At 28.5% G+C, this 17,852-nt stretch overlaps 2 protein-coding genes and 1 pseudogene across 2 annotated transcripts in view; 2 read left to right on the top strand and 1 right to left on the bottom strand.

Annotated features, from left to right (window-relative positions):
• The first annotated feature begins 1,058 nt into the window (after positions 1-1,058).
• Positions 1,059-2,838, top strand: LOC113520621 (geminin). The gene is made up of 6 exons (XM_026906008.3): positions 1,059-1,119; positions 1,200-1,284; positions 1,377-1,498; positions 1,573-1,707; positions 2,095-2,221; positions 2,564-2,838. Exons 2-6 carry the CDS (start codon positions 1,264-1,266, stop codon positions 2,660-2,662), a joined length of 504 nt encoding a protein of 167 aa, XP_026761809.1. The 5' UTR covers positions 1,059-1,119; positions 1,200-1,263; the 3' UTR covers positions 2,663-2,838.
• Positions 2,839-3,009: 171 nt separating this feature from the next.
• Positions 3,010-5,759, bottom strand: LOC113520619 (uncharacterized; annotated as a pseudogene).
• Positions 5,760-6,567: 808 nt separating this feature from the next.
• LOC113520760 (probable ATP-dependent DNA helicase HFM1) overlaps positions 6,568-17,852 on the top strand; it is a 48,127-nt gene continuing 36,842 nt past the window's right edge. The window contains exons 1-9 of the mRNA XM_052891707.1: positions 6,568-6,581; positions 8,296-8,480; positions 8,637-8,717; positions 9,419-9,544; positions 10,621-10,750; positions 14,318-14,489; positions 14,959-15,152; positions 16,215-16,365; positions 16,968-17,102. Coding sequence (XP_052747667.1) covers positions 6,568-6,581; positions 8,296-8,480; positions 8,637-8,717; positions 9,419-9,544; positions 10,621-10,750; positions 14,318-14,489; positions 14,959-15,152; positions 16,215-16,365; positions 16,968-17,102 — 1,188 coding nt within the window. The remainder of the gene's footprint in view (positions 6,582-8,295; positions 8,481-8,636; positions 8,718-9,418; positions 9,545-10,620; positions 10,751-14,317; positions 14,490-14,958; positions 15,153-16,214; positions 16,366-16,967; positions 17,103-17,852) is intronic.

Raw genomic sequence — 17,852 nt, 5'->3', positions numbered from 1 at the left:
AAATATAATTAGTAAAAAGAGGATAAAATATATATATCAGTTGCTATTTTGTCAATTCATAGGAGGCTAGCTACTTACACGTTACTTACGGTTTTTAAATACAAATCAAAAACAGAACCATAGATTAAACAGTAATAATATATAAATTTATATAAATTTGTTATACAACTCTATGCGTGTAAGCTAAGCTTGAAAATCGTTATTTTATAATAATCCTCTTAAGGATAGTATCTCTTTCAGGGAACAAAAGAGAAAAAAGCAGTCACAACAATAATAAATAATTGCGGAAATATTTAAAATATTTTTTACTAATATATTATTACAAATATATATACAATTATTAAATTTTGCTTGTAAATAGATACCTATTGAATGAGAAAGGACCATTAAAACTTTTATATGACCTAAAAAGTTTGAAATAATAATAATTGAAACATAGTTGTTTGAACATAGGTTTGTTGACATGTTTATAAATTTGCTTATAAAAAAAATATATAAACCAAAAAGGCGGGAATATTTTATAGGTTATCCGTTGTCATCAACAATGTTGCCAACCTAAACGATATGAGCTAATTAAGCTTTTCTCCTCTTTAACCTTTCCATTTTTTTTAGATCTTCATTGGCGATCGGGTCGGAGGGGGGGGGATTGTTAATAATGCGTTATACCAGTTCCATTGCTATTTACCTTCACGTGGTCCTCCCTGCTCCCCGTGGTCATCTTACTGAATTCCAGATATTTTCATTATGATGGGCCAACTGATCTGCCTTTCCATTCTCACCTATCATCCTTCACTAGTACCTCGCCAACGTATATTGTTAGCGCAAGCATCATTTTATTATCATCCATTAGAAAAACTGGCAAAACTAAAGTTAGAGAATTATTTTAATAATGTTTTATATTAACGGCTTCATTGTCAAACGTATAATATGCTCCGTCAAGCCAAACTCCACCTTATACTACTACTTAAAAAGTGTGTTCCTGGTGTACGTAGATGATATTTTAAACATGTTCGTATTTTTTTTTCTAACAGAAATTTATTTATAATCTAATTTAGCCCGAAAAAGATTCTTTAAGTTAGCAACACTGTTAAATGCTTTATTGTCATTTGGTTTGTTGTGGTTTGTGTTATTAATTTACTTTATATATTTTTTATTCATAATCAATATAGTAATATAAAAAAAATATAATTTGTTTACAGGTTTTTATTATCTTAGACAGCCATTCATTGTATTCTTTCGTTTTCATCTGTATACAAAATAACAATGAGTACTCAAGATTTACAGGTTATAACATTGTTTTGTTTCAATATGGTGACTAATATTAATAGTTCTTATTTACATTAAATTAGTGTGTAATTATTTTCATTATATTTTAGGAATCATCGAAGAGTGCAAGGAAGTCTCTTAAAACCTTGCAACAAACGGCTATCGACAGTGAGAATCTAGTGGGTAGACCAACAAAAAATCTTAAGCATCAACTTAGCCAAGAATCTGTCGTGTAAGGCCTTTTCTGATCGGTAATTCGGCATTTCAATATGTTACATACCCAATAATTTATTTTTAACTTTACAGGGATATAGAAGCGAAAAGAAAGAACTTGTCTTCAAAGGAAACTCAGGCTAATCTTGAGAATAAAATATCTATTGAAGATCTTACAAACCCTGAAGCATCAGAAAAATATTGGAAAATCTTGGCTGAGAAACGACGGTTAGTATATAGTAATAAAGTGACTTAATAATAATGTCTTTCACATGAAGTAGCTAGCAACTTAAAATTGATAAAAAAGATTCTGAGAATAACATGAAAGTAAAGTTACTAAGTATATGTACATTGGGTTAAAATGAGAGGCTCAGTGTAGAAATAAGAGCCCAATTTATGTTATATAAAAATCCAATTGAATGCAAAAAAAACCTATAAATTGGTTTAGGGTATGAAATTTTTTTTTGTACATTTCGTATAGCTAACCAAGTTGCTAAAAATCTGTATAAGAAATCAATCATTTATTCATCATAACTATGATATCAACTGTTATCAGTCTGCTGTTATCAAAATAGTTCATTAGTTCCATAAAAATATTTTGTTTTTATGTTTTAGAGTTGCTTTAGAAGAAGCCTTGGAGGAAAATGAAAAGCTTCATAAAATAATTGCAGAATTAAAGAAAGAGAACCAACAAATCAAACAAATGTTAGAAGAAGCCAATTCCTTTATAGAAGTAGTCAAGGTATATATAATTCTGCTAGATAATATTATAATTAGGAAAGCTTATAAGGATGTTTGTTATTCAGACACAACTAAATGGCTGCAAGCAGTTGTATAAAATTTAACAGAGATCCATCATATTCTGTATTAACTCATAAGATACTTTTTAATAAGATTACAAGTAAATCTATTTACTTTTAATCAACCCAGTCAGATTTATATGAAAAATATTGTTAGGACTATTTATCAAAACGATACACAAATGAATGCCCTATGCTCAGGTGTTAATGAACTCCTAGTGTTATTTATAAGTTTTTTTTTTCTAATGTTGATATTTAAAAATCTGTTTTTTTTTTTTTTTCAGGAGGAGCTTTCTAACACTAATGATGATACTGGTATTGATGTTAATGATGTCAGCACTCTGGATGTATCCACCGAAGAGGAAACTAAAACCAATGAATAATAATTAGACTTAATATTAGACATTTGGCAATTTCATAATTGCAGATTTGTAATATAGATATTATTAAAATATGGGAATTATATTCCAAAAATAAAATATAATTTTTAAGTAGGTGGCATTTAAACCCAAACCTTCTATGTTAATATAACTTTAATCAATAAATTAGTAGAATATGATTTTTGTATTTTAATAATACTTCTATACTTAATATTTTTTTATTTAGTTTAAAAATGTGACAATTTTCTAGACTGATTAATATGTTTTAAATGCAATCTTAAACTTACCATATTTTTTATTATTATTACAATGAGTTGCTTTAGTGTGTTAAGGGTAAAATAATAAGACAATTATTATCCTTCACTTTTCTCGATTTTATTTATTTAATACTAAAATTAACTATAATTTTTACTAGTAATAGTTCACAGTATAAATCCATACTCCACCTCTTTGTTTGCTTTTGTTTGTTTAACAGTAATATAATTTAATTTAAAAACAAAAACAAGTTTTTATTTTTAACTGCTACCAGATATCAGGTACAATTCACATTAAACATTTATATTTGCTAGAAAAATTAGGTTCTATTATGATACTATTAAATAATATTTTAGTATATGTCATAAAAAAATAATTGCATGTATAATCTTTAATTTCTAACCAAACAAATATAAAACAGATAAGTTGGGAAAAAGGCACTATTTACATAATTATGTAGGAAAATTATTAAATAATATGATCTGCTTTTAAGAAAGCCTTGAATTGTTCATCAAATTTAGTCTCAAATGTCCATGGCATCAATTCTGGGTACATACTAATATTTGTGAACACTTCCCTATCCACATTTTGAGGGAGTACAGTTCTGACTTTTTATTGAGGCAACCACTTGCATGAATATAATGATTTACAATAAGTTTATAAATAAAATTTGCATATTTCAAGTCCAGATTGTCAGTGGTGTTGAGTGCACCAGGTCTATTGGACTTTATTTCATTCAGATAACCAGATGTTATGATTGGCACCACAAAATTAGCCTGAAAATAAATTATAAATTCAATGCCACTTCAAATTACAAATATGTATATATAAAAAGAAAATCAAATTTGTATCTCTTACTTAAATCTTACCTTTTCAAAATATTCTCTGATAAACTTCTCGGGATTTTGGTATACTTCATCCTTTCTATCATTTAATGTTATGACAGTAACTCCTGTAATATCTGTCCAATTATAAACATACTCTTGAATATTTATGGCTGTTGGTAAACCATCTTCTGTAAATGTTAAAAATAGGATAGGTTTCTCATTTTTAACTTCATTGTCTGTCATCAAAAGTGGTGTTGGTTTTGGTATATTGGGTCTATTTCTTTCATTTTTTGTGGCAATATAATTTTTGTTTAGTGCAGGTGGTAAATCATTAGGAAGATTCTTAAAGCTTATTATCTCTTTCTGTCCAGTTTTACTGTTACTAACATAGCCACTATCATCTTTATTAAAACATTGAGCCAAATTTGAAAGTGGTCCTTCTAAAGCCTTTAAAATATCATACCTGTTCATTTTCACTAATGCATCTAAAATCTTATCTAATGTAGCTTTCTCATTTAACCTGTACAATTTTAGCACAATATCAATAGGATCATCTTGAATAGAATTCATAATATACTGAAAATAAATATATGCTTGTTTAGTATGGAGGTAATATAAATACAATTATGCACTCTGCATCGCAATATTTATATACATATTTAAAAGAAATCTAATAATGTTGTGTATATTGATTTTTCTGTACTAGTAATAGGTAATTAATATTATTATTATAAATTAGGAACCCATTTCAGCTTAACACAGGTGCAAGTTATATACAAAGTGTGGTTTAGAAGCAGAGATACAGATAAAGACAATTACTTTGATTTATATTATATATATGATGACCACAAATAACACAAAATATGCATGCTACTTATAGGATCCTCATTCATTGTTGCTACTAGGAACCTACTTAATATTTAAGAATAAAATATAAACATGCACTGCTGCTTCATAAAAAAATTATATAGTGTCTATATGTGTAACAAAGAGGGTTGACATCAGGCAGGCGGCCGGTTGTAAAACTAAAAGCCAAATCTTTTTGTAATATGGATAAAAACATTATGCTGACCCCATATAATAATTGGGATAAGAGTAGGAAGATGATGATGATGTGTAACAACACTTTACTGATCATACACATAATTTGTAAGAGAAAATAATTAATTCTATTCCATAGTAATATGATTATTGATATAATTATTTAGATGTCTCTGAATGTTGTTTGAAACACCACTGAATAAATATTATTAGACAAATGCAATTTAAAAGAGAAACAAACTTACGTCCAAATCATCTTGTTTTATCCCCAACAAAAAGCCAAGATCTCGCCAACCATTTGGTGTTCCTCCAACTTTCTTTACAAGAATCCTCCATGCATCATAGCAAAGAGACCCCATCTTAGTCTTGGAATTTCGATAGTAAAGAACACTAGTATGCAAATTGTAAACTTTTTTACTTAATAAATTGAGTTCTGTTATTTCTTTGTCTCTTTCTTCCTGGACTAATTGTTCCAAAATGAATGTGTCAATGCTAACAGTTTCTGCATTATCAAATTCCTTTGTAAGTTCCCTGTAAAATAGAGTAAGCAATACTGAAGTATGTGTCAACTTTAATTAACTTGGTAAAACAATGGTAAACCGCCTCTAAATGTACCCACACCCCGTATAAAGTTTTAGTAATATGATGGTGTATTCTGTGACGATACTATTCTTGTATGTAGGCGATTCTACCACTTTAGGCAGTCAGCTGGTTTGCCATTTTAGAGTTCATAAAAAAGGCAATAATGAATTATTATCCCACTAGGAATAGTGTCAGTTCCTTAAAATAACAAATTAATAACTTACATTATAGTTTTTATAGTTAACTACAACGACAATCCCGGCATAACAAATTAACCATTAAATTGTTCAGGAAGATAATAATCTAAAATAAATATACACAAAATATTAATTTAAATACGTGAATGGATAAGCAAAGAATATAAGAGCAAAGGAATGCATGAGGAAAATAACAAGAAATAACATCACAGTTGCCAAATATTAATTTTGTTTTTTACCTAAAAATTAAATATTTTTCTTTTATTTATCAATACAACTTGTATCGTTTTTCACTACATTTTACCATGTGCAATAAAGAGAGTGATAAAAAAAGGTAATTTCTTCTGTTTCTACTTTTCAAGTACTAAAACTATTTCCCAAAAATAAAAAAATAATCTCTATTTCTCCATGCCTATTTTACTTTTACCTAAGATTGTGAAAAAAATAACCAATTTGGCAACACTGAACGGCACAATAAAGGGTACAGATTGTCAATGTCAAATTGGGGCAGCCCAAAGCGTAAGTTATCATAGATGAAGGATTTCAGAAAGTACGTATAGTACCTGCAGTCTGGATTGTTAGCATTCTCTTTCTACGACTTGTATAATAACAGTACAACAGTGCATAGTTTTCTTTAATGGGTGAAAATGAAATGTAATAGTACGCTACACTACGTCTTGTATAGATTTAGAATAGTAGTAGTACTACTTTAATTAAAAAAAATATAGTACTTACTTACTTACTTAGTACTATAAAAAAAAAATAAAAATTGGCGGTAAAGAATGGAAATTTTGGATTTTTGTTGGTTGCAAACATATAGACATAAGAACAGTATTTTAATTTGTATTGAGTTTTGAGTGCATATTATATAGTTTCTACCTACGTACCTCCTGAGTACCTACAAAAACAAATATTATTTGCATATAAAATTATGTAATTTCATAATAAATAGTCAATGTAATATCAGTATAGTGATTCAATTTTAATAAATTGTTCACTGACGAATATGGAGTCTATGCTGTAAGTAAATAAATTCGTAGGTATAATTTTATTTATAGCAATTTAAAATTTAATTGGTAGTAATAAAAATATCTTATTTATTTAAATTATAGTTGCGTATTCCACTTCGGCTACTTTTATCCTGTTCGACTTATTTATTCGGTCACATATACTTAGATAAATAATTGTGTCTAATGTTCCGTTGTAGTAAGATAATTGATAAAATGAAAATATTATATTATATTTACATATAATCATTAAAGATTTATAGGTACATAATCATATATTGTAGTATAAATTTTAATAAAAAACTATTAAATACATGTTTATACAATTGAATTATTGTAATTAAAATTTAGAAGTAGAAGATTATGGTGCAGAAAGAATATTATAATTCTGCCTTAGAATTCTTCGTATAAACGCGTAGAGTGGCACGGCGTGGAAGAGAGATACTTAAATTCATTAGAATTCGAATTAGACTTGCAACAAATAATATAATTGGTCATGTATAGAATATCGCCACTCTTTTATAGGCTTTTTGACTAATTGCCAAATATTAAAGAAAAATATTTGACTGGCGCGAGCGGAAAAAAGTTATACCTATCGAAGTGATGATTTTTTTTTTTGTTTGTTAAAATGTATATACCGCCCACACCAGATATTATCTATGTACCTATTAGTTACTTGGGAAGGGACCAACCAATTAGGCATTATGTATTTAAAATAGTTTTCATATAACTCCCGGTGATAGAAAACAATGTCAACAAACTTAAATAATCCTAGTTTTGGCAAACAAGTTGACGGCCCACCTGATGGAAAGTGATTGTTAGTATTGGAGGTCTAAAAGCTCCATTGCTAGCAATATACATTAGTGTACCCCATGACTGTATATTTTTATGCGTAATAAATCTTTATTGTTATTATTATTATACACTATCAAGCCAACATCTTTGCGGTTCCTGCTGTAAGCTACAATGGTTAATACTTGTTTAATTCATCACGAGATAACTGACCTGCTATCATCCTCACCTATCCTACCTATCATTTGTCACTGGTGGCCCACCAGCGTATACCGATAGTGCAAGCGGTGTTACCATTTAATATTCATCCATTAAAAAACCCTCAAAGGTTAAAAAAATTCCTGTGGACTAATGTGGTTTAATGGGTGATAATGAAATTGTAACCCTTTGAAGTGTTTTAAAACCTTTACTTCATATTAGCTTTTATTCGCGAATTCGTCTACATGATCAAGATACATATTAGGGAGTATGATGGATTTCTCAGTTTTTATGGTGAATACTCGTATTAAATAAGTAATTATCTTATAACAAAGAATAGCTTCCGTATATTTGAAAGTAAAATTTACAATGAAAAACCAAAAAAAGATCAGTGTCAGGCAAAATAAAAATTAAAGATTGTTAAAAAAAAAGTAGTTTAGTTTTTTCTCCATTCCATAATGCTTCAAATTTATTGACTGGTTTGGCTATTAAACCGCTAATAGATAACAAAAAAACTCACTTTATACATTTATAATATTCTTTATTGCACTAAAACATACAGTGATAATAACAATTAGAATTAATGTAAATATTTATAAGGATATAATTTTAAATCCAGATCGTGAAAATTTTAAGTCTACAGAAATAAAAGTAAATAAATAGTCAGTGATATACATATTATTATTGTCTACTTTTACTATTTTATACTGCATACTTATTTTTTTTCCAACATTGAGTTGCAGTTTTACGGACATCTTGAGTGATGAAGTACATGACTCGCAACCTATTTCGCTTTCGTCTTCGAGTAATATTAATAATTCTCAAACACAAGTAACAGATGATATAAAAAGTATTGTTAAAAAAGTCCGACCTTCTAAACGTACAGGACAATACGGCGACTTTAGAAGTATAGATGAAATTGGTAACTACATTTTATAATAAAATGTAATAGTAGTGTAGTGTATAATATAAATAAATTAAAATTTTTTTATTAAATAAAAATTTATACTATTGGGTATGCTGTTGATATATTTGTTTTATAGATATTAATTTTATTTACCTAACTGACTTCTTTCAGATCCGAAATATAGAGATGTATTTTCTTATCCATTTTTCAATTTAGTACAATCGAAGGTAATAGAAGATGCTTTATATTCAGGTACATTTTAAATATTTTTTTGTAAGTGAAACCATTATAAGAATATTCCTATAATTTAAGCGTTGAACAATTATTAAGCGGCTTTGATAGGTTAGGTAGGTAGGATAGTGGTCACGGTGTTTGTTGCGTTAATATCTGAAACCACTCAACCGATTTTAATGCAATACCTTTTATTTTCTCCAACTTGAGAGATAGGACAGTTGTTTTTAAGTGTAATATCTTTGCCAATTTGAAATCCATTTGGAGTATTAATTTTATAAACGAAAAGATTACTACCATGATTATCATTATCGTTTTATTTTAGCAGGACTTTTTTTAATTTTTAGCAGAAAACTTAAAATGTTGCAAAAAATACAAAATGGGGCCGATTCTGAGGCGCCGTTTCCCTAAACCTATCTCTAAAAATAAATATAGCTTTGATATCATAGCAAAATCTTTATTATATGAACTAATATGTATATAAAAAATAATATATATAAATATGAACTAATTTTCTAATAGTGAATCAAGTGTAAAAATTATAATATTTATTACGGCCTATTAAACAGTAACTTCGTGCAACTATCAAAATAAAATATTATATTAAGAGTTTAGAAAAATGGCGTATCAGAATCGGCCCCAATATAAAATATAATAAACACTCTTTGCGTTTACGTTCTCAGTTATATGCATATGCTATTTTAAATTTATTAAAATTACAGACAAGTCTATAGTGGTAAGCGCCCCTACAGGTTCTGGGAAAACTGTTGTTTTTGAAATGGCTATAGTACAGTTGTTAATGGACATGGATGATAAAAATTATACTGGCGATTTCAAAATTATTTATAGTACGTATTATTGTTAATTATTATCATCATCATATTAGACTTTAACTGTCCACTGCTAAACATAAGCTTCCCCTTGGGGGTATTGTCAGTAATTGCCACGCTTGGCAGGCAAATTAGCAACTGCAATCAGGTTTTAGAAATGTTTTAAGAGGAACTCGCCCTCCCTTAGTCGGCTCTTATGATACCCACAAGATAGGAAGGGCTATTTAATGTCGAGACCACGCGGCCAACATTACGTTACTATTATTATTAGTTAATTACACATTATTATTAATAAAATAATAATAATGACATATCTATTCAGGTGACATTAATCTTACTGAGATAAGTTACCAATTATGCAATCTACCTTGTCGTATCCAACAATGACGACTCCTGATTATTTATATGGATGCCTATCGTGATAAACGAAATTAATTTTTGATTACATTTCATTGTAACTATTGAATATCAAGTGCTAAACGGAATCCATTGCTACTGATCATTTCAGAATGTAAATTAATATCATTACCGGATATTTATTGAAGTGTGACTGCATAGCAATTGTCAATATTAAGGAGGTTTTCGGTTTCCTCTATAAAGGACTTGGCTTGACTTTACTAAAGAAAACATGTAGTGAAATTACAGGCTTCTTGTGTATTTTTTTTTGAGAACAATAATCATGCATATTGGTAGAAAGAGATAGAAAATCTTCTATTATTAACATTATTTATTAATTTCCGATACGTATTTTTTAGCGGCTTCAAAAAAGAGGTTCTTAAATCGGTTGTATTTTTTTTTAATTGTTACCTCATAATTCCGTTAGTTGTAAACGAATTTGGAAAATTCTTTTTTATCTGTAAGAATATAAGGATAAAGGATAATATAAAAAAATTATCAAAATCGGTTATGTAGTTTTATTTGTGGAATGAGTTAATTTTTTTTATTTTTTAGTAAGTGTCAATTTACAATCAAGATTTCGCTGTGATATCGAATTAAAATTTCAATTTATTAGATTCCCTAAAAATCCTATAGTTGCTTTTGTTCAATTTCTGTAAAGAACGTTTTTTATATTTTATATAAACTTTCGTTTGCAGTGGCTCCTGTAAAAGCTTTATGCACTGAAAGATTAACAGAATGGTATCCAAAATTTACGCAACTTGGTTTGCTCTGTATTGAAGTTACTGGAGATACAGATGTTGATTTTAATCAGTTAAAACCGTACCGGTTAGTACTTAACAAAGTTTTTATATTTAAGTTATTAAAGACACATTTACGTATGGTAGGTATTGTATAATAAAAATTATAGCTGTAGCTAATGTAGCATGATAAGGGAACATATTTTAAAAATATAAAAAATAGAAGAATTCTGATGCAGACATGTGGGGTGATCTATCCTTTATAATAATAATAAAATAATAAACATCACAGGATATATTAAAATACAAAGCGCTATCTAATTTCAAACTAAACAGAACTTGTACTATGGATAATAAAAAATGGATAAGTGACACTTAAATATATTTTTGTAATATACATAATTGTAAATATATATATAATTATAAAATATACATGTGTATATAACCCTCGGATCATTACAAATAGGCATATTCGTGTATACAAATGTTTGTGTTGTACCAAATTTGTGGGATAAATCCCACGAAAACTATGGAAATCGATTCATGAGAGAAAAACGTTTTAGGCTTTTGTTAGAGACATGTAAGCAAAAGGATTTGGTAATTTAACAATTCGAATATTGAAAAAAAAAACTTAAAAAAAAGAGAACAACAGAGAAATAAAAAAAATAAGTTCAAATAATATAATAATCTGTATTTATTTATTGTGAAAATATAAAAACTGAGAAGTATTGAACAGTGTTTTTTTTATAAGTAAGTACTTGTACAAATTATAGATAATTATATATATAATATTTTTATTAGCTATAAAATTGGGTATGAAATATTAAATCTTGTAATTTAAAATATATATATATATATATATATATATATATATATATATATATATATATATATATATATATATATATATATATATATATATATATATATATATATATATATATATATATAACAATTACATAAATATGAAAGAACTAGGTAATTTATGATGATTAATAAGATGAATGTTTATTATAGTTTTCATAACTGTTTCATACTGACGACATACGTAGTATAGGTTTTTTTTAGAATAGCATCAATTAAAACACCTATAATTTATAGGTGTTAAATAAATAAAGAAGAAAACTACGTATTAATATTTTAACGAAACAAAACGGATTTTACAGAACAAATGAAGATGAGAGATAAAGATTTGAAAATATTAGGAACATTCATAGCTAAATTATGATCTAGATACAGAACCAGTTGTTCTGATCGTTAATAAAATTATATCGGATGTTATTTTTTATACTAAAACTGGTCAATTGACAATTGAATTATCAATGAATTTGTAAAATAAAACCTAGGATTACATACAGGTTTTATGTGTTCCACATAAGGCGAAAAGCTTCATGAACAATTGGAACAATCTAATAGAAGACCCAAAAGGAAGGAATACTTTCACTTAAAATTATGACGATCGTGATGTAAATATGTAACAGTTCTTATTCAACTCGAATAAGAACATATTTTTTTTATTCATATTTGATTTAAAATGTGTATTTATAAATATTATTTTTGTTTTGAATAGCATAAAGTATTTCATTGTGTTAATTTTCTAACATTATTGCCTGCCAATTTTACAGAAATATTTGTCCAAAAGACATTCTTTTGCGAGCCCACTTTCTGATAAACGTTGCAAAGAATATATATACGTACACCAAGGGTCTTCAACCTTTTTGAAGTGAAGAGCTTAGGATACTCTGATTTTGGTTCACATGATGTTGGCACACAACAAAACATTCCATTATAAACTAAAAGTAATTAAAAAGCACAATAATCATTGAAGTTAATTATAATAAAATTTTACAAATAAAAATTTATTTTAATAAAATTCAATCAATGAGACAATTGACGTTGTTTATTCTTAACAAATTTATCAATATCTGTGTAAATGTAAATTTAATGTAGTTAACCTAATTGGGCCGCCAAAGACGCCATCTAGTTTTCTTGAAATTATTGTTTACAATGAAAATTAAGCATATTTTTCAAATAATATGATAATATGGTATTAATCAAGTATACAAGGTTATAGTTCTAATACTGGATTTAATAAAAGGGTTGGGTTTTAATGTGGGCGCGTAGACAATCGTGCGGAAGAGTAGTGAAAACTTGATCAACAGGACATATCAACAATTAAATTATGACACAGAAATACCTACCTATTTTATTAATTATGTGCTATGTTAAAGAGCATAATGATAGGTTAGTCAAACAATGATAAAGCACAGACCAGGGACACCAAGATCAAACTTCAGACTAAATCTTAGTGATAATTATTTGATTTGTGCTTCGGGGGGCTTGTAAATGTAAATAAATAACGTCAGAGGCAATAAACAATATTGTACAACTACTTTAATACTATTGTTTGGAACAATGAAGGCGGCCTAGAATTTCTTAATATTAGAGGACGCAACACTCACACATTGTACCTATATTACTGTTTCAAAAAAAAAAAAAAGGATCCAAATTAAAGTGCACTAATTATTTTCTTGTTGATTATGGGATTAATAAGAGTTCTTACTAAAATATATAGATATTGATGTATTTTTTCAAGTTTGAAATTGGTTTGTCTTATTGAAAAAAAATATACGTCTTTTTTTATTCCACGTTCCATGTGGGGTAGTTATAGTATTAATTAATTAATTTAAGTATAAATTGCTCAATCTCTCGTAACAAGTCGCACAAATACGTAGGTTTTTTGAATACTTCCTCACATAACACATGGTTTACATATTATAAAATGATAGATTGGTGTAGACCTCTGGGTACCTGCATTCTTCTATTTTCTTCTTTTCATTTGAAATTATTACTGTAAACGGATCTTGTTTATATAAGATTATGTTGAAGTATGCCTAATCATTTTCTACAAGGTGAAATCGAAATTTAATGATTTGCATACGTAAGGTTCGTGCATTGATACTGAATGTTTTTGCCCATAGAAACGTGAGTTTAAAAATGATAAATTTTACTTCTTCTCCCATTACTAACTTGATAATGAAACATGTTAATTTGTAAGGCTTCAATATTACGAACGTAGTATAGCGGTTTAACACACTGTCGTCATCTTATTATATTTGTGGATTCAATCCCTACACAGTACAAGAATTATGTTGATATTTATGATGTTAGTTAGTATTTGTATTAATCTATATTCTAATATCCATAGTACAATCTCTTCTTAGTGTCAGAATAAACAGTTGTATAATTTTCACTAGTATTTCTTTACCTTAGATTATATAGATAAAGCCTCGTGCCTCAAAAAGGGTCAACTTTTTGTTAGCTAATAGTCAAATTAGCTGAATCGTTTTTCTTTTATTTTCTATATACACATAGTGTACCTTGACGTATCTATATTTAGTTATTTAATAAATAAAATTAGTTTTACTCATTTAAAAGATACAAAAATTATAAAACAAAACAAATATAGAAATTATAAAACATTCATAACCATTTATCACGCAAAATTGTAAAACGCAACTTTTTCAAAGTTGACACTCTTTTTTCAGAGCAATTAAAGTAAACACTCTATCTATATAATTTAAGTTCTTTATTTATATTAATAATCATTGTCGCATATTTCTAACTTTGTCGTTGCATATAATCTTTTAAATAGAATCATAATAACGACGCCAGAGAAATGGGATATGCTCACTCGGAGGTGGAGAGACCATAGAGGGCTAGTGGAAGTGATAAAATTGTTTCTCATCGATGAAGTCCACATACTGAATGACGAAGTACGCGGACCGGTGTTGGAAGCGGTCGTCAGTAGAATGAAAACTATAGAGGTAGAACTAATTACTTCATTATCATCATCATATTAGCCGTTAACAGTTCATTTTTAAACATAGGCTTCTTTCTAGCAAACTACTTACTTGTATTATAAATATTTTGTAGAAATAACAAATATAGTACATGCCCATTATCCATAGAAAAACAACAATGTGTCAGCCAATGGCATGATGTTTAAAATCAATGCTTACTGCGGTCTAGCGTTTAAAATTTATTATATTTTTTGAAATTTACATTTCGTTCGATATGATTTTCACTAGTTTTATATCTTCGTGTAAACAAAAACTGTATAGAATCGTGACGCTAAAGGACGCCTTCACGAGTCATATTCTACGTATTGTCTTTTAGTTTTCATCTCGCTTATATCTAGTTACGTATATAAATCCACTTCAATGATGTTTATGTATCACTTTAATTTTGTCCTCGATAAATAATTTTAACCATATGTCTTATTTATTCCTTTAGTCTTCAGCACTGTCGGCTTATCGAATTGAACAACTTAAAAAACAATATAGTACAGATCAAAATATAACTAATGTGGCTATAGATGAGTCACCACCGCCTAGGATTAGATTCATAGCTGTGTCTGCTACTGTTAGCAATCCTGAAGATGTTGCGACATGGTTGGGAACTAGTGATAAGCCGGCAGTATATTTTAGGTAAGTTTTGTGATTGTCATAGTAAAATGTTTTAAGAAAAAATATTTTATATAAAATATTTTTTACTACTTATCTTAATAACAAATTAGAAAGTGAGTTTATATGTTTTTTGTGAAGGTATTTGGTTGTTAGATTCTTGAGTGGCGACTTTATACGGGTCAACGCAGTGTAGGAAGTCTAATGAGGACTAGATGGAGTGAGGATCTTAAACGTATCGCAGGGAGTCAGTGGATGGATGCAGGTGGCTCTGGACCGTTCCGTATGGCCGTCTATAGAAGAGGTCTATATCCAGCAGTGAATAGATAATGGTTGCAATGATGATGATGATACAGTTGTTACTACTTGGCGTCTTAACGGTTTACCTCATGAAATTTACTGGAACATATTATTTCTCTTTATCCTAAGCAATACAAATACTTAGTATTTGTAATGGACAAAAATTTGAATAGAATAAGTATGTGGTATAAAAAATATGACATTAGAAAAACCATATAATTATATAACGATAATGTATCGTAAAATACCTCTAAGTGTGCTTAAATTATAGGTGTTTGTGTAAGCGCAATTTGTATAAATAATATAGTAGGTACTGATGAAAATGACTATGACTATGACTTCATTATAATAAAAGGTACCAACGCTACCCTACTCTACCAACCTTTTTAAAAATGTAAAATAGAAGATTTTTTTATATTTATTTATAACCAGTTTTTTGCTTGCTACTTCGTTTGCATGGATTTCAGAAGGAAAATTGGATCATTTATAGATGACGTATCAAGATAAAACATACGCGAAATCGAAAATGAGACCTTCAAAAACACACTTGTAAAAACGTCGTTCAATTTGGTGCAGTAGTTCTTGTATGATGCTGGAACAAGAATATAGACAGACAGACAAAATATTTAAAAATTATCGTTTTGACATATACTCGTATTGGTCTCTTACTAAGACTGCACATATTAACTATATTATCTTTTGTTATCTCTTATGTGCAGACGTCGTCTAATTACATTTTTATTATATTATTAAGATGCAAAATAAGACTTAATAAAAATAATACAGATTCGGCGACGAGTGTCGTCCAGTTAAATTGAAGCGTGTGGTAGAAGGATACCCATGTTCTGAGGGCACCAGTATATTCAAGTTCGACATTACGCTCAATTACAAACTATGGCCGATTATTCAGAAATATCATAACGGCAAGCCAACACTTGTAAATATACCATCATTTTTATTATACGTATTTTTTTTTATGTATGAAAATTAAACGGTAATCCCGCCTGCGTTTTGAATTTATGTTGTCAGTCTTATCCCAGTTGGCCTATCATGATGGATTAATCACATTGGTTCCCAAATCGGACCATGTGTAGGTCGACCTAACAGGGTATATTAGGGGTGTTAATAATGCGGACTACCAGCCCAAAGAGGTCGACATCCACGTGGTCCCCTCAGGAAACCATCATGCTGAATTCCAAGTGAATTCATCATGATGGGCTAATTGACCTGATTTTTCATTCTCACCTATATAACTCTCACTGGTGCCCCACCAGTGTATACTGATAACGCAGGCGAGGTTACCATTCCATTATCATTCATTAAAAAAAAAAAACAGGGTATAATTATTTTCACTTAACGAGGAAAGAGATAAAAGAGGATTTTAAATTTTTCTAGGTTTTTTTACCATTTTTTTTTTCACAATAATCTTCTTTATATTTAAAAAAAATAGCGGAATTTTACTAGCAGTTTTTGAGTTTTGTACGTAGTGACACATTTTGCATTTCATTTTTATTTATATACACGTAATATTTTTATTAGATATTCTGCAATACAAGAAAGAGCGTTATACTCACAGCAGAAACGTTATCTCGAGAGATTACGATCAATTTCAATTCCGAGCAGAAAGCTAAATTGATGGCATTAGCTTCCACAATTAAGAACAAGAAATTACAGGTAAAGTTATTTAATGTGAGATTTTTATTATACTAAGCAAAGTTATAGGTACAAGACAGCTATGAGATACGATATACTAAAATATTAAAATATTTTTAAAAATTTTGAAAACAATAACTTTCTGAATTATACATTATTATAATACCTATTTAACAATTAATCCGTTGCCTTAAGTATCTCTTGAAAACATTGCTCTCAGCAATAATACCGCTTTATTGTACTTATACAATTATATCGTTACATTTATTACTTGTGTTTTGTCCCTATATTGTATAATGGAAATAAAGTATACTCATTCATTCATTACATATATTTTTTTAATTATTATATAATAAAATAATTTTGTATATTATATATTGAAAATGCCCAGATCAATACATACAAAAAAAAATACAGTGTTCATATTGTGCTAAGATCAAACCTGTATCTACTGCCAGGAAGTATCTATCTTTAACCTTTCTCTAATATTTGGAATCGATATTGGTAAATCCGTGTATCCGTATGGTCGTGGAACAGAAATATATTATGTATGCTATTTTCTGTCATCCATAGAATGTCGTAAGAGACATCCAAGGGATTAAGGTTAAATATATCAGTGCAAAAAAAGGAAATTTATTCGAAATAGAATTTTGTCTCAAGTTGCCTAGCAATCATCATCATGTGATCATCATCATTATATCAGCCGTTAACTATTTACCATTAAGCATAGGGCTCTCTTTATTGTAAAATTTTGCCAGTAGTTACCACGCT

The sequence above is a fragment of the Galleria mellonella genome, unplaced genomic scaffold (genome assembly GCF_026898425.1).
Source record: "Galleria mellonella isolate WM207_F2 unplaced genomic scaffold, CSIRO_AGI_GalMel_v1 utg1432, whole genome shotgun sequence".
Taxonomy (NCBI): Eukaryota; Metazoa; Arthropoda; class Insecta; order Lepidoptera; family Pyralidae; genus Galleria; species Galleria mellonella.
This window is presented reverse-complemented; position numbering and strand designations above follow the sequence as displayed.

Excerpts from the sequence above, each read along its gene's own strand:
- LOC113520621 (XM_026906008.3), top strand. The coding sequence starts at position 1,264 with ATGAGTACTCAAGATTTACAG. Across the intron at positions 1,285-1,376 it reads TGAGTACTCAAGATTTACAG|GAATCATCGAAGAGTGCAAG; the intron begins GTTATAACATTG and ends ATTATATTTTAG. Across the intron at positions 2,222-2,563 it reads CCTTTATAGAAGTAGTCAAG|GAGGAGCTTTCTAACACTAA; the intron begins GTATATATAATT and ends TTTTTTTTTCAG.